Source organism: Hemicordylus capensis, chromosome 5, assembly GCF_027244095.1.
Source record: "Hemicordylus capensis ecotype Gifberg chromosome 5, rHemCap1.1.pri, whole genome shotgun sequence".
In the NCBI taxonomy this organism is placed as follows: Eukaryota; Metazoa; Chordata; class Lepidosauria; order Squamata; family Cordylidae; genus Hemicordylus; species Hemicordylus capensis.
In genome coordinates, this window is record NC_069661.1 from 162,433,935 (window position 1) to 162,459,026 (window position 25,092).

At 43.7% G+C, this 25,092-nt stretch overlaps 1 protein-coding gene across 11 annotated transcripts in view; it reads right to left on the reverse strand.

Moving 5' to 3' along the window:
- The window catches only part of TTLL8 (tubulin tyrosine ligase like 8), a 60,983-nt gene extending 35,891 nt beyond the window's left edge, over positions 1–25,092 (reverse strand). For 9 of the 11 annotated variants that reach the window (XR_008308075.1, XR_008308077.1, XR_008308076.1 and 6 more), the window contains exons 1-5: positions 25,027–25,092; positions 12,176–12,285; positions 9,486–9,581; positions 5,865–5,956; positions 939–1,101 (exon numbers count right to left, since the gene is read on the reverse strand). Coding sequence is in view for 8 of the 11 variants with exons in the window: in XM_053253395.1 (XP_053109370.1) it covers positions 939–1,101; positions 5,865–5,956; positions 9,486–9,581; positions 12,176–12,251 (427 nt within the window). In the remaining 3 variants the exon portion in view is untranslated. The remainder of the gene's footprint in view (positions 1–938; positions 1,102–5,864; positions 5,957–9,485; positions 9,582–12,175; positions 12,286–25,026) is intronic. The other 2 variants (XM_053253396.1, XM_053253394.1) reach the window with 1 other exon arrangement.

Genomic DNA, 25,092 nt, shown 5'->3' on the forward strand with positions numbered 1-25,092 from the left:
TCGAACCGGTTCAGAGGCCGATAAAGGTTAGGGTTCCGTGCACATTCCTAGTCCCTATGTGTCACTCACTACAACTGTACCATATTTGGTTCAAATCAGTTAGGCGGTTCACAAGTTAGTCCACTTGCACCTCAAATATTTAAATGTCTGCCATATTGAATTGGGTGGATAACATCATCACAATCTATGCTGTTGAGGTGTCCCTATGTGTCCCTACAACTGTACCAAATTTGGTTCATATTGATCCAGCCATTGCAAATATGAGAGAGAGAGAGAGAGAGAGAGAGAGAGAGTAAGTACAGCGAGCCCCAGCAGTGTTGTGCAAGTGTCCATTGTGTGACTACTTAAGCTGTGCAACCACAGTTTTGCACTTCCATGGGAAACATGGAAGTAGCACTGTGCAACTGCGGACACACAATTTTAGTAGTTGTGCACCTGCTCGCTTGTGCCACACTGCCAGGCTACCTGTCACGTGTGCAGTAGGGCTGGCTGATGGGCAATGCGACATGGCATTGCATATCAGGTTGGTTATTGACAGCCAGTTTTCAACTAAAGAGGGATAGAATTGTTGTAATGTTTTAAACTTTTTGTTTTTGTTTTAACTAATGTTTTACTTTCTGTTTTTATTTTGTTGTAAACCACCCAGAGACATAAGTTTTGGGCGGTATAAAAATACGTTAAATAAAAATACGTTAAATAAATAAGAATAAGCCTGTAAAGTACATGAATTTCATATAGGTTTCAAAGAGTTGTTCTCATACTTTTCCATTGGTCAAATGTGACCATGAAAGATTATCAACATAACCACACTCACTTCTTTTCCTAATATCAGAATATGGAAGTGGCAACAAGCTTATTTTATATGTAAGGATTTTGAGCTAACTTCTATGTAGCTTAAAAGTAAGTAAAGATATTTAAAAGAGCAACAGTTCAGGTACTTCTACCAGTTTTGCCAACACTCTCATGTTCTGTTTCATTCCCTTCATCCTTATGTTCCTGCGGATCAAATTTCTGGACTTGTTTTCTTTCCACCCATCCTCTCTTCCTTAAAGCTGCACGGATTATTGGGTAAGGTCCACAGATGGTAAAAATTCTCTTTTCCTAAAATCACAAAACAAATGCATTCAAGGATCAAACTAGACATAATGCAGGAGATCTATGATCAGGGTATCCCAGAATTTCACTGTTAGGAATTAGATAACTACCACATGTGGCCACAGTTGCTTTGAGAAGGTTGAAGTGGTTCTAGGAGAGGGAGGGTTAACCCTTTCTCCCCACAACAATTTCCCATTAATTAATTCCAATTAATCTAAGCTAATGCTCTTCCCAGAGATGTTTTACAAAGCTAATATGATTGATGCCAATAGCCCAGTCCAGATAATTGGGACTGTGAGCCAAGCCTTACTACCTCCTCTCCCCTCCCCCTTCAATCTCACTTTGCATGCAGAAGAATCTTGGCTTGTTAAACCACAGTTCTGTGTGTGTGCTTGGGAGCTATGATCTAACTGTGGTTTATAAAACAGAGTATGGAAACAAGAACAATTCTTGGGCTATGTTCAGACATTGCACAAAACCAGAGTTACAGGTTGCCAGGCTTGGTTTACCTGCATGTCTGAATGCATGAAATTGCAGTTTGGACCCTAACTCAAACTGAGGTTTCAGTTACCAAACTCCAATTTGAACCCTCAGTTTGAAATGAGGTTCGCTGCTTGGGCCTCTGGTTTGTGGCTACCAATGTTATGTCTGAATGCAGAACTAGAGGCAGCCTTCCCTGGAACCGGAGTTGAGGGAAGGAAGCTCCTCCCTATCTGTGTCCTAATTGGCTGCCACAGCTGTCCATCAATCAAAGGAGGAAGCCTGGCAGCCAGATCCCCCTCCCCTCTGCAATCTCGCAGCCTGCAGAGAGGAGGCCCGTTTTTATGTCTGAATTATGTCTGATAGGTTAGTGCGTGGGGCAGGGGAGTGGAAGTGGAACCTGTAACTCTGGTTTCATGCGATGTCTGAATAACGTGGTTTAATATCCTGTTTTGTAAACCACAGTTAAACCAGAACTCCTGGGTTCAGATGACACACAGAGCTGTGATTCAACAAGCCAGGACTCCTCTGTCACAGCTCTGTACCCAAGCTGAGGAAGAAAGGGGAGGAGGAGCACAGTGGGTCAGCAGTTCTTCACATTCCTGTTTCAACAAACCATGGATCTCTGGAACCAAGTCATCAGAATAATTATCATCTGATAATGGCCTATATGTCAGGGCTGCATAACTTTGGCCCTCCTACAGATCATACCTGACTACTGGTCACTGTGGCTGGGGATGAATGGAGTTGTAGTCCAAAACAGGTGAGGACTGAAGTTGTGCAGCACTGACTTACATTCCTTTCTAAAGAGCCATCAGATGGAGGGGATGTTATTTAGATCAGGAAAATGGCAAGCTGAGATCATACTCCCCGCCCCCAGCATCTTTTTGCCTGATCTTCAAAGTAGCCATATGGGACTGCTAATTACTATTTTTTAAAAAACTGGGGGGGGGGGGAGATTATCATCATGGCTGTCCTGCATCATGTCTAATTTGGTTCTCAATTAACAGGTTCTAGTATTTTGTATCCTAGCACAACCAATTTGTTTGCAAACACTTTCCAGTTCCAATCATGGCTTTTGAAAGAAAAGGTGGGGGGAATGCTATTTGTGTAGCATTTATATCACACTCTTTTCAGAATTTTTTTTTTAAATTTCATAGAGCTTGTGTCTGTATCCAACACAGAGTTAAGCACATTCAACCCCATTGAAATGAATAGGCTTAATCATGCTTATTACTGTGCTAGATTGTGGCAATTCATTTAAATCCATTGAGCAGAACTGCCCATACAACTGAGATGTTCCCAATGTCAGTTATTTTAAAAAGGAAATATCTCCATATCTTCACCAACTTTTGCTTCCTGTAACCAACAAGAAAAACTTGTTGTGCTTTAGCTTTTCTGTATTGTGGCAACTGGGTGCAATAACAGCTTCCAGTAGCCATGATACAGATGATGCCCAGACGTATTGGACTCATCACATGTTTGGAAGTCGAGAACCTCTCCACTATGCCATCCCTACTTCTGGTGAGTAATGCAGAGCTGAGAAGAGCAGAAAGAGTCCTATCCAGGTGCGCAGCTTGGGAGTTCTCCTGGACACAGGCCTCACCTTGGTATCTCAGGGAGTGCTTTCTATCAGTTTCAGCTGATTCGACAGCTGCATCCATTCCTTGAAGAGGATGACATCAAAACAGTGGTGCATCAGCTGGTAACCTCCCGGCTCGACTATTGCAATGCGCTCTGTGTGGGGCTGCCTTTGTACGTAGTCCGGAAACTTCAGTTAGTTCAGAATGCGGGAGCCAGATTGGTCTCTGGAGCAACCCGGAGAGACCAAATTATGCCTGTTTTGAAACAGTTATACTGGTTGCCAATATGTTTCCGGGCCAAATACAAAGTGCTGGTTATTACCTTTAAAGCCCTGAATGGCTTAGGTCTGAGTTATTTTAGAGAGCGCCTTCTTCTGTATGATCCCCACCGCACGTTAAGGTCATCTGAGGAGGTCCGTCTCCAATTACCACTGGTTCATCTGGTGGAGACTCAGAGGCGGGCCTTCTCTGTAGCTGCTCTCGGGCTGTAGAATGCACTCTCGGCAGAAATCTGTAATTCAAGATCATTACTGTCCTTCAGGAGAGCCCTTAAAACCTGGCCTTCCAAGGTTTGGCCTGGCCTTCCAAGGTTTTAAATGATTGAAAAATTGTTTTAAAATTGTTTGAAATGTTTGCCCTGGATCTCCAAGGTTTTTTAGCTGTTGAATTGTTTAATTGGTTTTATTCTGTTTTTATAGTTTTGATTTTAACTGTTCACTGGTTTTAATTGTTTTTACCTTGTTGTGAACCGCCCTGAGCCACTTTGGAAGGGTGGTATATAAATATATATAAATAAATAAACAAACAAACAAACAAACTGAATAATAAAAAGACACGGGCTGCAGACAGGCCTCTGAGCAGGGGCATAGCTATAATTGAACAAGAGGTGACAATCGTCTTAGGGCTCCTGAGAGGGAGGGAACCCACCAGCTGAGCAACAACCCACATAGGAACATATGAAGTTGCCTTATACCAAGTTAGACCCTTGGTCTCCAAAAGTAGCATACATGGGTCTCCCATCTAGGCACTGACCACACCAAGACCTGCTTAGCTTCAGCAAAGTGGCTGACTCATGTGCCCTTAGGCCATGTTCCGGGACCACATGGATCCACAACCTCCCTCATGAACAGGCAGCCAGGTGATAGCAGAGCTATTAGGGAAATCCCCAGGAGAAGGCAGAGAGCCTGATGTCTCTGTTAACAAGATGATAGTGTCATTCCCACAAGAACTCCCAAGACTAGGCATCTCATAAGAGGAGGAACTCTCATGAGATAGAATTGCTTTTCCCCAGTGGCAATACAAGGATTTCCTGGCTCTCTTTAGTCACAAGGAGGCTGAAGATTAGGGGAGTGAGCTACTTGAAGGGCAGAGTCATTCAGAGAGGAATAAATTCTAAGACCTCAGTAGAGCACCACAGAGGCTACTGCATACAGATGGATTATGGAAGACAGGGAAATAAGTTCTAAGGCAGGGATTCTCAACGTTGGGTCCCGAGATGTTATTGGACTTCAACTTCCATAATCTCTAGCCCTAGTGGCCTTTGGTTGGGGATTATGGGAGTTGAAGTCCAATAACATCTGGGGACCCAACGTTGAGAATCCCTGGTCTAAGGCCTCTACTCTCCCTGTAATCCACTCTGAGGCCACTAGAGGGAGTGCAATAGTGGCAAAGGAGAGGCCTCTGCTCACTACTGAGAGACCATAATCTTTAGATAAACATTAAAATGGGGCTGCAAAGAATGGGGACTTCAAACTCTCTGGGTCAATCTGATTTAGCTCTGCTTCATCATTAAATAATGCCAACTTGCTGAAGTTTAGTCTGAGGCTGGAGACAGATCTGAAGAAAATTGGAATTGAATTGAATTGCAATCTAACACTGACATCGATTCCTGTAATGTACACACGCATATTTTCTTTCTCCCACTGTCACCTCCAGTCCAACAGGTTTTACAGGCTTTGGGCAAAACTTCAAAACTTTGAGGCTGCTCTCCTGAAGAAGCTGGGCTGTTCAATGAGGTTAAGGGAGTGAGTGCTCCCTCAACCCCATTTAATTGACCGTGTGTCAGCACCGGCTGCATTCAGCTGGTGCTGAAGCACTGACGGGTGCCCACCCATCACTGTGCGATCCCCACAATGCACTGTGCACTCACGTCCCTACCCCCGCACCTCTGCGCTGCCTGTGGCACATTCATGCACCCAGCAACTCCGCATGGATCGTCTGCAGGGAAGGCGAGTTTCTGCTGCCTTCCCCACTGGCCGCCCTCTCACTCGATCATGAGAAAGGCCTCCTGGTTTCCAGAAAGTGAACTATGTGAACACACTTTAAACTGCAGTTGCTCTTTCAACTCCCTGAAGGAAACTATTATGTCTTCAGCTTTAAACAGAGAAAATGGGAAAATAGCAAAATAACATGGAACTGGGAAAATAAGCAAAGAGTAGTTCTGCACTCGCAAATGGGTTCTGTGTGTGGTTTTGAATATGTGATTTTGTTCCAGTTCAAGGGTACAGAATTTTGTTTATTGTTTTGTTTACTGGACACTTTTTAAATTTTCATATTTCAGAATCAATTATATCATATTACTCTAAGCATGCTTATTGATTTAATGCTATATTAAGGGCAAATGGTGAGCAGGCAATAATAAACAATAGTAAGTAATGTTATTTTAAAAACACGCGCAAAAAAACCCCTGTTGCTTGTCACATGTACCCTGATAGCCTTTTCTGTTAAAAATCTTGCCAGTTTGTATTTGTCTATTTTTGGGGGAGGAGGCAACTCATCTGCAGGTCTCTGGGTTAGTTCTGAAAACAGAAAAAATAACATCATGTTGCAGAAAGTATCAAATATAAAAAGATCGATAAGATTATGCACTAAAAGCTTATTTGGCAGTTCCCATTCATATGCACCATAGCTTCTATAACCTACACAGATAACTGAAATTTGGCTTTGGATCACAGGATCAAGTTTGGCTCACGCGCAGTGGAAATCGGGCTAAGGGAGCCTAATCTGGTTTCCACTGCACATGTGAACTGGTGGGAGCTGTGTGGCTCCCGGTGGCAAGCCAGCTTAATCTCCCACCACCACCACCTTAAATGAGGTTAGTGGAGCATGCGCTCCACTAACCTCAATTTCCTGGTCATGTGTTGCCGCAGCGCAGCTCTGCACCACACTGACTCATGAGTAGCCCCCTGACTGGGAGGCTACAACAAGCCTCCCAGCATCAGAGGGCTTCCCAGAATGCCCTGCGCACTTGCATGGGACATTCTGGGATTTCTGGGGGCTGGGAGGCCCCCAAACCCCGCTGCCCCAACCAGCTCCGTGATGGAGCCGGTAATCATGTGGGTGGGTGGACTGGGTCAAGCCCGCTCTCCCTGAAGAACCATGTTAGGCTCTCCACACTGCTCATGTGGAGAGCCTTAATGTGTTTCAATAGAAAATAAAATACAAAATAAAATACAAAGCATAATAATAATAAACTTATTATTTAAGTGTACTGATAAGAAGTGTACTGCTGTACCTGTGTTTAACATAAGGTGTGAATAACTGTACCTGTGATCATATCTGTACTCAGTATCTGTATTATGTACCCGGATCCGTATTACATTCAACATTCACTGTACAAGTGTTCGTACAATGTTCGTATATATAGTATTCATATATAATATCTGGATAGGGCCCATATATAGATCCTAAGATGCCAGTCATAACCACATTCAGTATATAATAGCCCAGGCACAGACCATCTGTGCCTCTAGTTCTCCTCCCTCCTTCCCCTGCTCATTCTCAGCCCGCTCCATCCCTCTTGGCTCTCCCCCCCACTTCTCAGCCCCCCTCGTTCTTGGCCCATTTCAGCCACTGTTTCACTGCCTCTCCCCGCCTTCCCATTTTCCCCTCTCTCACCACCACTACTGCTTTCCCACCTCCCCAGTCACTGCTTTCCCCAGCACCACTTTCTCAAGGCTGGCCAGCTGGCCATGACCCTGCCCGTTCACTTTTTTCCTGGCAGCTCACTCACAAACTCTCATGAGAGCTGCCACACATGGGATTAGCGACAGGTATATATAGAGATATATAGATGTGCTTTAGCTATAACTCATTCCATTAGGTGAAACTTTGAGGCAAAATGTCAGGACATGACTGTTATCATTAGAGACTATCAATATATATACCTATTAATAGGACACGGTTATTGAATTTTTTCTCACTGCTCTGTTATTTGAAGAATGTGTTCTTAGATAGCAGCTGTTGTGAGAAATCAGCTCATAGAAAACATCAAAGAACACACAGGAAATACTGTATATATGCTTGCAGTGTGGAAAGAGCTTCAGCTGGAAAGAACACCTTACTAGACATCAAAGACCTCACACAAGGAGTAACCACTCTTCAGTTCCATCAGTGCCAATCACCTGTGGCGGAGGGGAGTTGAGGAATGAATCCCTTTTCCTTCATTCCTCAACAGGTAACAGTACTGTCAGCACGAATCACCTAAGCGACCAAATCCTACCCCCCGACACACACACCTTCCCAAATAGGTTAGGCCACTGTCAATTCCAACAGTGCCATCTGTACAAGTTGTGTATACACCATCATTCCCAAATACCACTGCTGCACACAAATATCTTTGGATCAGATTCAGTGTGAACAGTCAAGTAAATGAATGGAATTTTTTAAAAGGATTAACTAAGCTCAGGAGGGTTTATACTTACATTTGGCAACTTTTTCCAAACAAAATGCCACATAAGGAAAATGACATGGCATAGCTAAAGGAACCAGTTCCCTCAGCACTGCATCCAGACTGTCATTTTTTTGTCAGCTAGACTAAATTTTTTAGAACAGGTAGAATAAGAAATCATTTGGAAATTTAAAGTTCTGAGTGTGATGTTAACTCCATTGAAAAACATATACTATTTAGTTGAATCCTCAACCCATTTCTTTTCTAATAAGATTACTCAGAAACAAAAACACTAAGCACCTGAACCCCAGGCCACAGTAATAATTCACATAGTGCCTGCTAACTCTTAAGTATCTGCCCATGTAGAATGAGGCTTTGTGGAGTACTTTCTCTCTTGGAATGTTGCCATGGGAGAGAATTATGAAACAAATACATTTACAATGAGGAACATTCCATGTGAGCAGCTACTAAAGCTCCAGGAGTCAGTGCTAAAGGCTATTCAAAGGTTGATTTGGGACTGCTGTTCTGAGTCAAGAATCCTTGTATTCATGGACAGAAAATTCCAGGTCGTTTCAGTCCCACCTCCTTACTTAATAAGGGTATTCACATGCGCAGCCTGCCTAACCCAGGCTAGGGCAGCCAAGTCCTAGTGCGTAAATCCCAGTGCTGCCCGCCCGCCTGACTCTGCTTTTTACCCCGGCCTTTAGCAGAGGTTAAGAGCATGAGTGCACCCTTAACCCCAGAACTGGGATTGTGTGTGTGCTTGGGCTGCTTGCAACCTGAGCAGACACAGAGATGGGCACCTAGAGCACTCATTGCACAGGGTTATCCCCCAATGCACCGCACTTGCCGTGCAGTGCATTGTGGGATAGGGGGAAGGCTGAGAGAATGAGTCTCAGCCTCCACCGATCCATGCTGCATGGAGCAGTGTGGGCTGTCTGGGAGCGCAGCAACATGCCGAAGATGCAGCAGAAGATTGTCGGGGGGGGGGAGGTTGGTGAAACCCTGCCTCCCCCACTCACCCCCACTGTGCTCTCCGCCCTGGCAGGGAGCATGTGCCTTATTGTCTTGTGTCACTGTGGATTTATGTTGAACTGTTGACTGTGGTGAACTGTGAACTTTGGCCTCCAGAGATTCTGATTTTAGTCACACACTTGAGTCTGACTCCCTGATCACAACTAGAGTTCTCTTCATAGTTTGTGTAAACAGAAATAAACTTTTAAATATATTCCATTTACTTTCATATCAAGATGTGGAGCAGTAGCCCACAGTTTTTAGCCAAAGAGTCTTTTTTAAGGATCAAACTATGTTAAAATGGGGGTTTTGCCTGTTCTATATGGGATTGCGTCACCTTAAGTGATGCAGCAGGGAAATGCTTGACTAACAAGCAGAAGGTTGCCGGTTCGAATCCCTGCTTTATTTCATAAAGTTTTGTTTCATGCTATTTCTACAGCAATTTCCTTTCAAATACTATTTCCATTTCCTATCAGTGTACATTGTACATGGGAATCAGCCATTTGAACCAATGCCATACTTCTAACATAAGAACATAAGAACAGCCCTGCTGGATCAGGCCCAAGGCCTATCTAGTCCAGCATCCTGTTTCGCACAGTGGCCCACCAGATGCCGGCATGAGCACAAAGAAGGCGAAGACATACCAGGAAATAGTCCATGGTGGCATGAAACTACAGGAAGGCAGTTGTCCAAAGCAATTTTCAGGATTTTTTGAGGAGATAGTTCAGCATTTGTCAATCCTGTTAGAAAGAAAATAAGCACAGAACAATGCAGAACCTGAAAGTCGAACTAGACATTACTTTAAGCACAGGATTGGTGTTGTCATGCTTAGTCTGAAGACTGAAAATTGAGAATGTTTGATGTTTTATTTCTGTGGCATCATGCTGTATTTCTGTTGTGCCCCCCACCCCTAGGCTGAGCACATATGAAAGAAACTCCTAACAGAAATAATGTGCCCACAGGAAGCAAGGTAGCTCCTATCACAGACTGAATAGAAACATCTAAACATCTACATATTAGTGCTCTGACAATCCAAATATATTTCTAAAATCTTTTGCACACATTAATTGTTTAGATGTACCCCTCGCCTTTTAAAGTGTATGCTAGTGCTGAGCCAAAATGGCTTTCCCCCAACTTCACCACTCAGACTGCAGGTGGCAAAGATGGAGGACATTTCAGCAATTGAGGGGGAAAGCATAGGGCACGTTTTGTTTACCAGTGACAGCAATTGTGCTGCAATTCACAGTGGACACAATTTGTTTGAGCCTAGAAGCAGGAGCAGAGTAAGATTGGTATAAGCCCTGGGACAAAGAACTGAAGTGAAGATGGCCCCCTGCCCCCACCTCTTCTGCAAAGAAGCATAAGGAGTAGAACAAAGAGCAAGTTATCCCACAAATGATGGGCCTCCCTCCCTCAGGGGCCCAGGGCATTTGTCCCCCAAAGGTCCATTGTAATCACACCCCAGCATTCCAGAGTGAGGACAGGAAGCACTGCCCTCACTCTCATTGGCTCCATGAGGATGTCTTTTCTTTCTGAACTTTTTATTTACTATTTTCAAACATAACACAAAACATATAAAAACCATTTATAGCATCCACACAGTAAATAATATCCAGAAATACTTCAATACAGACATCCCAAATTTAATTAAAAATATTAAATATAAAGCTCAGTCATTAGTACCTTATAATGTAGCATTAAAATATTATAAAAGAAAAATTACTTTTAATCTTTCTGGCCTGCTATAATTACCCCACATTTATCTAAATGATTTTAAAATGCTAATCAGTGTTCTAAAAAGAAACATCTATATTCTGGATGCAAATAAACTTTTAATTGAGGCAATAATTTGTCCAGGCTAACCAAAACCCATATCCTCTCCAACCAGCCCTTTATCTTTGGAGGATGTTCCCCCCCCCTCCAAATTTTGGCCACACAAAACTTTGCAATAATCAAAAGCAATATTAATTCCCTTTTCAAAACAAGAATTGATAGATCATCAAATATATTCAATAAGATTTTAACTGGATCCCACTTCCATTTTATCGTTAATATACTACAAAACTCCATGCCACAAAATGGAAATATGCCGATATGTCCAACACATGAAACAATGAGCCTGTCCTCACAAGAACTTCCTGGGTTACCCCAGGAAGCTTGTGTTGTCTGGAGCTCTGGGAGCAGAGAACTCCCGGCTGCTCCAGAACAGGGTAGCCCAAATTTCTTACCCATCGTTTTACCAAGATAAAACAAACCTGTGGCTCGTTTTACCTCAGTAGGGCACTTTCCAGATTACATACTGTTCAGCAGTAAAATGCTTCGGCTTGGCAGGATCATTTTGAAAATGTAACTGCAGAACTCCCCAGTGGCAGCATGAGGGCATGAGAATGACCTCAATGACTTGTAGGCTTTTTAAAGTCTTGGATGTAAAAAGCGTAGTGCCCAGAAGCAGCTGGGAGTACAGTCACTGCTACCTCCAAAACCATGATACAGGCAACAGCAAAGAAGGTAAGCAGGAAGGCCGTTTTGTGAAATGCAAACCTCTCCCTCTGCACCCACACTGAAAAAGTTCTAAAGAGGGCTAGGGGCATAACGGGTTTAGCTGTAGCCCAGGGTCAGACTACTGCTTGCCTGCACTAGCCATGCCTCCTGTGTTGGCATCAGGTGCACGCTCACACTGCGGGTGTGGCCAGCACCGGTGATAGTCATAGTGCTGCCCCACCTCCCTCATTGGCCCCACTTCTCTTCCCCCTTGCTGACCTCAGCTTCTTTCTGAGGTATGCTATTGCAAGGCTGGCGAGGCAGCGTTGTTGCTGCTGTTGCCCCAGCATCAGCAGTTCACTCAGTCATATTCTCTCTCTCTCTCTCTCTCTCTCTCTCTCTCTCTCTCCTCCAGCAACAGACTTGTGCACTTTGTCTGCTCCATGTCTCCTCACTGCTGGTGCCGGCACAGAAGGAGCAAGGGGCAACTGGCAGGTGAAGCTGTCACTGCTGCATGCAAGCTCTTTCCATGCTGCCTCTTTGGCCAAGGTGGAGCATGTCCCAAAAGGAAGTAGAGGCTGGTGAGGGGAAAGCTGGGTGGCATCAGGGCCAGTAGGGTGGGGGTGGGACCAGTAAGAAGTGTGGTTCGGAGGGCGAAATCCAAGAAATGGGGCAATGACAGCAGAGGTGAGGTGGGGCAATGTAGCAGGCAGGTGTGGCAATGCCAGGGCGGAATGGGGTGCCTGTACTCACCACCTGAAGCTCTCGCCTCACCTAGCCTCAAGTGAGGTGAAACTGTCAATAGTGTTGCCTATGGTATTGACCAAAAAAAAAAGAGTTTTCAAACACTAACCATTTTCTCCTTCGTGTTTTGTTTCATCATTTATAGGCACAAGGAATGGTTTTCTTTCTGCATGAACCCGGTTCATCCTGTCATTGTTGCTTCAATGCTTTGCATTAATCCTGCAAGTTCAGAAACATGAAATCATTTAAATCCTCAGGGGAGACTCTTCTCCTCATGTCATCACTTGCTGAAGTGTGGAACACATTGGATGGGGCATTATCCCTGGCAGTTCCCAGATTGAGAAATTCTGTGGTCTGGTAGTTCATTAAAGCACCATCTCCCCCAGCAACTGTTTCCAAACCAGCCCTCCCATTTTGGTTTTAAGCATCCATTTTAGACAAGCAAGAGTGTCACATCAGTCAGAAGCTTGTGCTTTGAAGTTATTAACAGGAAACACAACTCAGTGCTCCTCCATTTTAACAGAGAATTGATGGACAGGTAAGCAAATGTCCTAGGGCAGTGATCTTCACCATTTTTCAAGTGGGGGCCACTTTGGTGCGTGCACACACACCCTTCAGTGTGAGATCCATTTCCCACTGTGTGGAGTGCAGTGCTGCCCTTTTACCAGCCTCGGAGGAGGGGTGCTTTAAGAGAAATTGAGCCTTGTCAAGCCCCAGTGCCATCTTGGAAGGCATGCATGAAGCACTGGGAAGCACAGTCGTTCCCAGTGTTTCCCCCAAAGAGTTCCATGAGGAAAGTGATGGGAAGGACTACACTTACCAGTGTTTCTGGGCACCTTCCAAGATGGCACTGGGGCTTGAGAGGGCTCAATTTCCTTAAAGGAGCTGCACTGGCACTGGGCAAAGCACCAAACTGTGGGGTGGAAATCATCAGCTCCATGCAGTACCAGGGGAGCTGTGTGGTGTATTTGGCTCTGGCCAAAGCTTCTCACAGGCCTAATGAACAATTAGTAAGGGAGCCACACTTAAGGTCGATGGGAACCACCATTGGCTTCTAGGCCTTGCAGTGATGGACACTGTCCTAGGGCAATGGGAGTCTGAATGGACCAACCCAGCTTCACCCTGATGCAAGTGCAGATTGCTTGAATGGAGACACTAAAAGCTCCATCTGCTTTGTGTCCCTCCCAGATAGCACTGCCTCATCTATCACTTAAGGTTGTCGAAGGCCCCACGACCCTCAGCCCAGTTTTATCATACCTGTCCACTGTCTTTTGTCCTGCCCTATTCAAAAGCCTTCCATGACTTATGTTTCTTTCTTTTGATCTCTGTAACTGTCTTGGGAACCCTGAAACCATAGACATGCATGCTGCCCAGTTTCGCTCTCAAGGATGCCCAGAAGAGTGCCCCATTAGCCTGTGCTTCAGCTCCCCCTCTGCATCCTAACCCAAAGTGGGTCAGCTTTGCTACCCTACCAATGTTTCCTCTAACAGAGATTCCCAGATGTTGTTGACTACAACTTCTAGAATTCCCAACTGCAATGGCTTTTGGTCGTCCACAATATCTGGAAATCCCTGTTAAAGGGAACACTACTCTACTCTCTTTTAGTTTCAGTTTCACCTTCTCTTGTCACCACTATATAAGGACCTCCTTCATTCTGATTCTGGGTCACATTTTACAACAGTGGTATTTGTTACCTTCACCCAGCTAGATCCTCCTCCTTATGCTTGGAACCACAAATTGTGGTACCTGCTGTGCCAAAGCCTTGCTTGGAAATCCTGAACTTGGGTATTAGTTTCTTGGACTTCCTAAAACCAAGGTGCAAATGAGGCACCTAAGAACACAAATTCATCCAAGTGCAGGCCTTACCAGGATAGTGAAATGCGACCCAGAATCAGAATGAAGAAGGTGGTAGAAATAAATTCCTTGTACCATAGTGGCAAGAAAAAGAGAAACTGAAGCTAAAAGAAAGGGGGATTTTTGTACCAACAGTGTTCATTAAAAAGCTATTCAGGACCACACCATAGTGGCTCCACTAAAGAGGTAAGATCCTCACTTGGCTCTTCAAAAACATGAGGCCTCACATGGCAAAATTCTCCGCACCAGAAACTTTTTATGTTAGTAGGCCTGCTAGATGGTCAGTAGGGATGTGCAAAAAATTTCGGGCACAGATTGATCTGTGCCTGAAATGAGCGATTTTGGGTGATTCGGGTCCAAACCGAATCACCCCTGATGTCCCCCGATATTTTTGGGGGCCGAGTCGAATCACCACTGATTCGTGCCCAAAAAATTCGGGTGATTCGGGATGACGTCTCTTTGAATTTCCCGCCTTTTTGCCTCCATTGATTTGAATGCAAAAAGGTCTGATGTGACGTCAGCTCGAATTTCGGGTCCCAGGGGCAAAATAGTGGAGTGGGGTGGGGTGGTAGTGCCTAATGGATGGACGCTACCACCCAAATTTCAGGGGAATTGGGCAAAGGGCTGATTTTGGGGAAAATTTTGAAGTTTTAGTGTCTTTGGGGCAGTTGGGGGGCATAGCGTGGGATCTGGGCAAAAAGAGTGGGGTGGGGTGGTAGTGCCTAATGGGTGGAGGCTACCACCCCAATTTCAGAGTGATTTGGCAGAGGGCTGGTTTTTGGAGAATTGTTGAAGTTTACACATCTTTAAGGTTTTTCCCCATAGAGAAGCATTGAGGTGTCAGCAAATGTATAGCTTCACACGGGGGGCAAAGGGGTGGCCTAGAGCAGTGTGGGGTTGGTGGTAGTTCCAGGTAGGGTCAAGGAAGCTACCTGAATTTTTTCAAAGGATTTGGGCAAAGGGCTGATTTTTGGGGAATTGTTAAAGTTTACACGTCTTTAAGGTTTTTCCTCATAGGGTATACATGGAGCTTTCAGCAGCCCCATAAGTGCACTTGGGGGGTGCTGGGGTGGCCCAGAGCGAGTGGTAGTGTAGTGCACATAGGGTGCCAACCACCCCCATGGGTTTCTAACCCATGGGGTACAGGGTTCTGTTGTTTCAGAGGTATTCTGAGTGTGAATTCTATGATAGCTAATGAGATTTTCAATGAAACACCATGAATCCACTCTAATTTGCTATCATAGAATCCACACTCAGAATACCTCTGAAACAACAGAACCCTGTACCCCATGGGGGTGGTTGGCACCCTATGTGCACTACACTACCACTCGCTCTGGGCCACCCCAGCACCCCACAAGTGCAGTTATGGGGCTGCTGAAAGCTCCATGTATACCCTATGAGGAAAAACCTTAAAGACGCGTAAACTTTAACAATTCCCCAAAAATCAGCCCTTTGCCCAAATCCTTTGAAAAAATTCAGGTAGCTTCCTTGACCCTACCTGGAACTACCACCAACCCCACACTGCTCTAGGCCACCCCTTTGCCCCCTGCGTGAAACTATACATTTGCTGACACCTCAATGCTTCTCTATGGGGAAAAACCTTAAAGATGCGTAAACTTCAACAATTCCCCAAAAATCAGCCCTCTGCCCAATCACTCTGAAATTGGGTGATAGCCTCCATCCATTAGGCACTACCACCCCACCCCACTCTTTTTGCCCAGATCCCACGCTATGCCCCCGATCTGTCCCAAAGACACTAAAACTTCAAAAATTCCCCCAAAATCAGCCCTTTGCCCAAGTCCCCTGAAATTTGGGTGGTAGCCTCCAACCATTGGGCACTACCACCCCACCCCACTATTTTGCCCCTGGGACCCATTTTTCTTACCCGAATCAATTCAGATTCGGATTCGGATTTAATCCGAATCCGAACCTAATCAGGGGTGATTCGGGTAGCCCAGATTTGGGCACAGAGCAGAACGGGGGTGATTCGGTTCGGGTCCCAAACCGAATCACCGAAAACCCGAATTGCACACCCCTAATGGTCAGATTGGAAGCAGAGATTCTCTCGGTATAGAATTACTACAAAGCTAATCCAGAAGAGGGAGAAATCCAGGTGTGCCCCCTAACCTATGCTATGGGTCCACAAACAGAGCAGATATTTATTATTATGTATTTATTATTAATATTATTAATAGTTATACAACACTTTTCAAATTAAAAGTATAGCAAGGAAATATGGAATAGATGGTGGTGACCAGTCCCAAAGAGGCTCATAACCTTAAAAAAGACATATGGGAAAATATTATGAGTATTTATTACCAAAAAAGGAACCTCCACCTCTCAAAGCACATTCTCTGCTCTCTTAGCATGGAGAAAGTGGCCCTCAGAGTAAGCCGCTTACATTTTGAGCAGTGCCCTGCTAATCCAAGAGCAAGGTTCAAATCCAATTCGTTCTGTGCACTCCAAAGCCTGTCCACACTGCTAGCAAAGGTAGTAAGGTGTTGTCATTACTAAGGACTACGTCCTCGCTGTAACTACAGGTCTCTCATAATTCCCAATCATTCCTCTTTCTCTCTCCTTTTCAAACCTGATTTTCACTTTCCTTACAAACTATTTGACTCTGGTCATCCTCTGCTGTCCCTTTCTGAAGCAGCCTTCAGATTTCTTGAAGTCCACTCCAGGGGCCAATATTCAATACCTGACTATTGTATAGTTTGCTTTTAACAACATTTCTTTCTTTCTTTTGAAAAATCTTAGCCTACCAAAGCTGTTTGCCTCCTTTTTACAGTTATTCTTCGCTATCTGTACCCTGATATGAAATGGCGTGTGCTGCTCCTATTGATTTGGTGTTAATCTAGAGCTGACTGCTTTTCCAGTTGGTCAGAGTTGGCTGCAGGACAAACAAGTTTTACCTCTTGTATCCTTGCCCCAGATGTGCAAACTAGATACAGGTGTGTAAAGGACCGAGTCAGAGCTAGTGTGGTAAAACTTTTAAATGGCTTCTAGAAGAACTGTTTGTTTGGCCATGTCTTCAGGATGAACTGAGGTGAGATGATCTCATGTGATTGATTTTACAATTTTTAACATTCATTCTGAGTTCTTATGTTGGTTATTTTATTTATTTGTTTGATTTGATTTGATTTATATATCGCCCTTCCAAAAATGGCTCAGAGTGGTTTACAACTGCCTTTAATTTAATTATTAAATAATTGATTTAATTATATTATAAGCTGTTTTGAGGCTATATAGCAAAAAGCACAGATGCATTGGACTTCAGAAGAGGACACTTCTCAAAAATGAAAGGACTGGTAAAAAGGAAGCTGAAAGGGAAGGTCAGGAAGGTTAGATCACTCCAGAAAGCATGAAACTTGTTTAAAACCACAATAATAGAAGCTCAGTTGGAATGTATTCCAAGAAGGAGGAAAGGTAAGTTCAAGTGAACTTGGAACCACCAAGTTCAGGAGGATGCCCGTGTGGCTAACAAGTAGAGTCAGGGAAGCTATAAAAGGGAAGAAGAATTCCTTCAGAAAATGGAAGTCCTGTCCAAATCAAGAGAAGAGAAAGGAATATAAATTCTGGCAAAAGAAATGCAAGGAGAAAATAAGGGATGCAAAAAGAGAGCTTGAGGAGCATATAGCTAGAAGTGTCAAGGGGAACAACAAAAACTTCTTTAAATATATCAGAAGCAGAAAACCTGCCAGGGAGGTGGTTGGACCCTTAGATGATCAGGGTATCAAAGGGATAATTAAGGATAAGGAGATTGCAGAGAAGCTGCTTTGAGTTCTTCTCATCTGAGTGTCTTCATGGCAGAGGATACTGACCATATCCCCACTCTGAAACTGAGCTTCTCAGGCTTGGAGGCTGAAGAACTGGGCCAGTTTGAGGTCACAGGGAAGGATGTTCTCAACTGTCTTGAAAAACTAAAGATTAACAAATCGCCAGGGCCATATGACATCCACCCAAGAGTTCTGAAGGAACTCACATGTGAAATTGTGGCCACTGAGCAAAAATATGTAACTTGTCCCTACAATCAGGCTCTGTACCAGAGGACTGGAAAGTAGCAAATGTAACTCCGATTTTCAAAAAGGGATCCAGAGGGGCTCTGGAAAACTACAGGGAAGTTAGCTTAACTTCTGTGCTGGGTAAATTTGTTAAACATAGAGATGAACAAAATTGTTAAACATAGAGGAGAACAGGACTTTCTGAAGGAGTACCAGCATGACTTCTGCAAGGGCATGTCTTGCCTCACTAACCTTTTGTAATTCTTTGAGAGTATCAACAGGCACATGGATAAAGGTGATCCAGTTGACATAGTATACTTGGACTTCGAAAAAGCTTTTGACAAAGTTCCTCACCAAAGGTTCTTGAGTAAATGTAGCAGTTAAGGGATAAGAGGACAGGTTCACGTGTGGATTGGTAACTGGCTGAAGGATAGAAAACAGAGGGTAGGAATATATGGATGGTTTTCACAATGGAGGGAAGTAAGAAGTGGGGTCCCCCAATTTTCTGTACTGGGACCTGTGCTCTTTAACTTGTTCATGAATGATCTAGAAGTTGGGGTAAGCAGCGAAGTGGCCATATTTGCAGATAACACGAATGAAATCTAAAACAGATTGTGAGGAGCTCCAAAAGGATCTCTCCAAACTGGGCGAGTGGGTGACAAAATGGCAAATGCGGATCAATGTTAGCAAGTGTAAAGTGATGAATATTGGAGCAAAAAACCCTTCAGCTTCGCATATACACTGATGGGATCTGAGCTGTTGGTGACTGACCAGAAGAAAGATCTTGGGGTTGTGGTGGACAGCTTGTTGAAAGTGTCGACTCAGTGCGTAGCAGCTGTGAAAAAAGGCAAATTCCTGCTAGGGATCATTAGGAAGAGGATTGAAAACAAAAATGCTAATATTATAATGCCCTTATACAAATCTATGATATGACCACATTTGGAGTACTGCGTACAGTTCTGGTCACCATATTTTAAGAAGGACACTGTAGAACTAGAAAAGGTGCAGAAGAGGGCAACCAAGATGATCAGGGACCTGAGCACCTTCCTTATGAGGAAAGGCTATAGTATCAGGGGCTTTTTAGTCTGGAAAAGAGGTGAGTACGATAGAGGTGTATAAAATTATGCATGGAGTAGAGAGAATGGACAGAGAGAAAATTTCCTCCCTCTCTCACAACACTAGAACCAGGGGTCATTCCATGAAACTGAATGCCAAGAAATGTAGGAGCCCCAAAAAAGGAAGTACTTTTACACACAACGCCAACATTAATCTATAGAATTCTCTGCCATGGGATGTGGTGATGGCCATTAGCTTGAATGTCTTTAAATGGGGCTTAGACAAATTCATGGAGGGCAGGTCTATCAATGGCTACTGGTCTGTTGGCTATAGGTCACCTCCAGCCTCAGAGAGGCAAGATGCCTTTAAATACCAGTTGCAGGGGAGCAACAGCATCCCCTCACCTCTTGCCTGTGGGCTTCTCGAAGGAATCTGGTATGAAACAGGAAGCTCAACAAGATAGGCCTTGGGCCTGATCCAGCAGGGCTATTCTTATGTTCTTATGTAAAGCAGTACAGCACCTAAATTTTTAAAATAAAAATAAACTCTGTTTCTACCAAGACATGCAGTAAAGTGTGCTGTAAGGTCAATTTTGACACCTTGGCGCCCATTGAGCCCTGTGGTATGCTTTTGGTAGAATACAGGAGGGGATTACCATTGCCTCCTCCCGCGCAGTATGAGATGATGCCTTTCAGCATCTTCCTATATCACTGCTGCCCGATATAGTACCAGTGGGGATTCAAACTGGCAACCTTCTGCTTGTTAGTCAAGCATTTCCCCAATGCTCCACTTGTGGTGACACCAAGACATGCAGAGAGTCTAAAACCTTCTAAAATAAAAAGGGAAATCATCTTGATGGTGGAAATTTGTTTTAACATGCTTTCTTCATTTTGTTTGTTTGTTTATGCATTCATTCATTTGTTCGTTCATTCATTCAGTTTATATACCTCCCTTCCTAAAATGGCTCAGGGTGATTTACATTAAAATCAAAAACACGTAATAAAACAATAAAATAAAAACAAATTACAAACTGGATTAAAATTAAAATTACAACTAAATATCATTAAAAGCCAGGCGAAAAAGATGGGTCTTTAAGACTCTCCTGAACGCCTCCAAGGGAGATAGTCCCCTTATATCCACAGGGAGCACATTCCACAACCCAAGGGCCACAGCTGGCCCGATCCCAGGTCCCCAGCAGATGAACTGGTAGCACCTGAAAACGGACCCCTCCTGATTATTTTAATGAGTAGTGGGGACCTTGTAGAGAAAGGTGCTCTCTCAGGTAACCCGGATCTAAGCTATTCAGTACTTTATAGGTAATAGCCAGCACTTTGTACTGAAGTTTCAGAACTATGTACAAAGGCAGCCCTTCATGGAGCACACTGCAATAGTCCAATATGGAGTGTACCAGCTGGTGTACCACTGTTTTCAGGCCATTCTCCTCAAGGAACAGCCAGAGTTACCAAATCAATTCCAGCTGGTAAAAAGCACTGCTGGCCACAGCATCAATTGGAGGCACCAGGGTGAGACCTAGGCCCAAGAGCACTCCCATGCCATGAACCTGTTATTTCTGGGGGAGTGTAACCTCATCCAGAAAAGTAAATTCTATCTCATCTTGCAGATTATGACCCCCAACAATGAGCACCACCTTGGATTCAGCTTCAGTTTATTATCCTTCATCCAGCCCATTACTGCCTGTAGGCAGGCACCTAAGGGGCTAATGCCATTTCCTTTCCCATTTTGGGGGGAACTGTTTGGGGTTCTGGATCTCAGTTTCATTAACATTGATGAGAGAAATGGATTTGGATAGCATCAGCATATTATTGATAACACCCAGCACCAAATCGCTTGATGACCTCACCCAGTCGTTTCATGTAAATGTTGAAAAGCATTGGTGGCAGAATGGAGTCCTGAGGGACTTCATACAGTAGCTCCCATTTTGAAGAGCAACTGTCACCAAGCAACATTATCTGAAATCTACCGAAGACATAGGAGCGGAACCACTGTAAAACAGTGCCTCCTATGCCCAACTCCCTTAGGCGATCCAGAAGGATTGCATGGTCGATGGTACTGAACGCTACGGAGAGGTCCAAAAGAACCAGCAAAGTCACACTCCCTCTGTCAAGTCAATTCCCTGGCAGAGGTCATTTATCAGGCCAACCAAGGCCATCTCAGCCCCATAGCCCACCCTAAAGCTATTTTGAAATGGGTCTAGATATTAAAACTTAATTAATGAATATTAAAGTTTATTATTAAAGTTTTAATAGTAAACATTATTCTTCTATGTATTTAGCATTGCTGTATATTTAGATTGTTTCCATATTTGTCCCACGAGTATACACCTAATAGTCTAAAACCAACAGCAGAAAAAAATCCAATGAAAATGAATAAGGTTTATAAGTACTCTATTGTTATTACTGCACAGCTAATTTAACAACCATACCCATTGAGTGCTCATTAGTAGCTCCATGTCAACCTGGAGTGCCACAGGGCTTTGTCCTGGGTCTGGTGCTGTTCAACATTTTTATAAATGATTTGGATGGACATCAAATGTGTGCAGACAACATGAAGCTGGAGGCAGTGGTTAACACATTAGAAGACAGGATCAAAATTCAAAATGATGTTGACAGGCTCAAACTAGCAAGTTGAAGTTCAACAGAGACAAATCTAAAGTATTGTGTTTAGGTAAGAAAAATGACATGTACAAGTATAAAATGGGGGTGACCTAACTTGAAAGCAGTACATGTGAAAAGAATCTTGGTGTCATATCGAACATAGGAAGCTGCCATATACTGAGTCAGACCATTGCTCCATCTAGCTCAGTATTGTCTACACAGACTGGCAGCAGCTTCTCCAAGGTTGCTGGCAGGAATCTCTCTCAGACTCAAGGTTGCTGGCAGGAATCTCTCTCAGGAATCTCTCTCAGGAATCTCTCTCTCTCTCTTGGAGTTGCCAGGGAGGGAAGTGCTCTTCCCAGAGCAGCTCAATTCCCTAAGGGGAATATCTTACAGTGCTCACACATATTATTTCTCTGTGTAAACCGCCCTGAGCCACTTTTGGAAGGGCTGTATAGAAACCAAATGAATGAATGAATGAATGTAGTCTCCCGTTCATATGCAGCTAGGGCAGACCCTGCTTAGGCTAAGGGGACAAGTCATACTTGCAACCACAAGATGAGCTCTCCTCCCGTGAGAGAGCCAGCAGTGTGATGCAGCTGCTTAAAAAATAAAATGCAGTCTTAGGCTGCATTAACAAAAGGCATTATGTCCACATCACGACTCATGAGAAGTAATAGTTCTACTCTATTCTGCATGGATCAGGCCTCACTTGAAATACTGTTTCCATACTAGTCCTGGGCACTGCATTTTAAGAACTGCATTGTTGCCTCAGAGGGCAACAAAGATGGTGAGGATTCTGGAAACCAAGTCCTATGAGGAACTTTAAATGAGCTGGGTATGTTTAGCTTGGAACAGACTAAGGGGAGGTAGGATAGCCGTCTTCAGATATCTGAAGGGCTGTCACACAGAAGGAGAAGACTTGTTCTGTTGGTCCTGAGAACAGAACTAGAATACGTGGGTGGAAATTACAGGAAAGCAGATGGATAACCATCTGTCAGAAGTACTGCTGGTCAGTGGTTCTTCTGGCTGAGTGAGTGATGTTCAGCCTGTTCTAGATGGGGTTGCACTCCTCCTGAATGACCAGGTTCACAGACTGGTGATATTCAGCAATCCAGCACTGTTGCTAGAGGCCCAAGTGGCCTCTGTGGCTCAGAGCACCTTTTATCAGCTTTGGCTGATCCGCCAACTGCAATCTTACCTGGATTACCTGGAGATAGCTTGGCCACAATTACTCATGCTCTCGCTTAGATTACTGCCATGCATTATACGTTGGGCTGCCTTTGAAAATGGTCTGGAAACTGCAACTGGTACAAAATAGGGCTGCAAGATTATTAACTGGCACCGGACATTTCGATCCTATTACGCCAGTGCTCCATTCATCAGCTGCATTGGCTCTCAGTCCATTTGCAGGCTCAATTCAAAATGCTGGTTATAACCTTTAAGGCCTTAAATGGCTTGTGACCGGGTTACCTGAGAGAGCACCTTGCCCCATATCTCCTGACTCAGACCTTAAGATCTTCTTGGGAGGCCCTGCTGCAAGTGCCCCTGCCAAATGAAGTGAGGCGGGTGGCTACTAGGGAGAGGGCCTTTTTGGTGGTCTCACCCTGTTTATGGAATAGCTGCAAACCTCCCTAGTAAGATTCGCCTGGCTTCGTCACTTTGTTCTTTTAGATATCAGGTAAAGACCTTTTCGTTTACTCAGTCCTTTTAAATTTCAATTTTAAAATTTGATTTTTAAAACTGATTTTTAACAAAAGTTTTAAAATTGCTTTGTATTGTATTTTGTACCCCCCCCCCTTTTTTTTTTGTCTGTCGTGATTTAATGTATTTTTATTTGATATTTTAATGTTGTACTGTGAGCTGCACAGAGAACAATTTGTTATGGGGCTACTATCAAATGAAGTTTCTTCTTCTTCTTTATTATTGTTTATACAGACTGACAAGTGATATTGACTGGTTTGTTTTATCCAGACAACAAGTCCTTCCCAAGGACCTGGGATGGCTGCATTTTGTTATCAATATTGTTGCCGTTATTATTATAGATATAGTCACAGAATATAGGCTGTTCCCAGTAAAGTTGTTTTTTGTAATTGGCTGATGGTGATTTCTGTGGCCCTATGGTGTTAAGTTCCTATTATTATTAATTAGTTAATTATTAGTATTCTTTATTAGGGATGCTGGAGCATCTAGTTAGGATTAGGGTTAGATAGGATAAGATAGACACCTGCACTGAGCAAGGGGTTGGACATCCAAGGTCCCTTCCAACTCTAAAATTATGTGCTTCTATAGTCCTTTCTCTGTTCTTCCCTTCTCAGCCAGATTCAGACATCACTCAACAGGAAGAAAATCTAAATAGTAAACATCAGTGTGCTTCATGGCCCTAATTGGGAATCTGCCATCACATTAAATAATGCATGAAGCAATCATCCTTGTGAGGAATGAGCTGGCTGTTAGGAGCACGTCCCCCCCGCCCCCGTACAGTCATTTCTAGAACAACATTTGCTTGTGGAATGAATGTGCCACAAAATCGACTGCCAAAATACTACTTTCTAGTCATTGCAAAACACAAAGTTATATATTTTTTTTCACCACCCTATTTATGTGGCTTGATGTGGGAAGCCAACAGAACAATTCATTTTTCATTCATTTTGGATCTTTCAAGTTATTGACTGACATTCTGACTTATTATTCAATGGAAGTCCCATTGAAATTAATGGACAATTTAGTCATGACTAATTTACTGAACAGAAATCCCACTCAAATTTCTGTCTAGTAATTTAGTCAAGATGTCAGCCACTGCCCTAGAGAATCTCATGTCAGTGTAGTAAGCTATCTCCCTCCCTTGTCCTTTGATCCAGAGGCGTAGCAAGGTTGGAGTGGGCCCAGAGACAAGATTTTAAAATGCCCCCCCCTCACTGAAGCTCAGCTCATGAAGTAAAGAAATCTTAAATGAGGCTGAATAGTGGTAACAAAAAGCATAGTAAACTCTCTCTCTCTCTTTCTCTGTGTGTGTGTATATATAACACCTATGTGCCACAATAGAATATCATCCTAAATTATTATTTTTTAAGATTTTGTAAATTGTGGATGATGCAAGTCATTTAATGATACTAGAGAAAGACATGCTGTTCTGGTAGCTCCAGGTCTTAACACTCACATAAGTTTTGGAGGATGAATACAACTGAAGGAAGCCCGGAGGGTGCATGGCTGGGGGAGTCAGTCACGTGACTTGCTTCTGGGGGGGGCCAAGTCAGTAGGCCCCCAGACAACTGTCTCCACTTGCCCTATTACAGTTATGCCCCTGCTTTGATCCAGTTGCCTACAAGTATTTTTGCTATACCTGGACAGACAATTAATTCTTTGACTTTAAAAAGTTCATAATGATGGTCATATGGAATATCTGACTTTTCACTTCCAAATTCCAGTCTTACCCTCCTGGGAACAGCAGAGCTCCTCCACTTGGTGACACTTGAGGCTCCTCCCTTAGACCCTTTCCC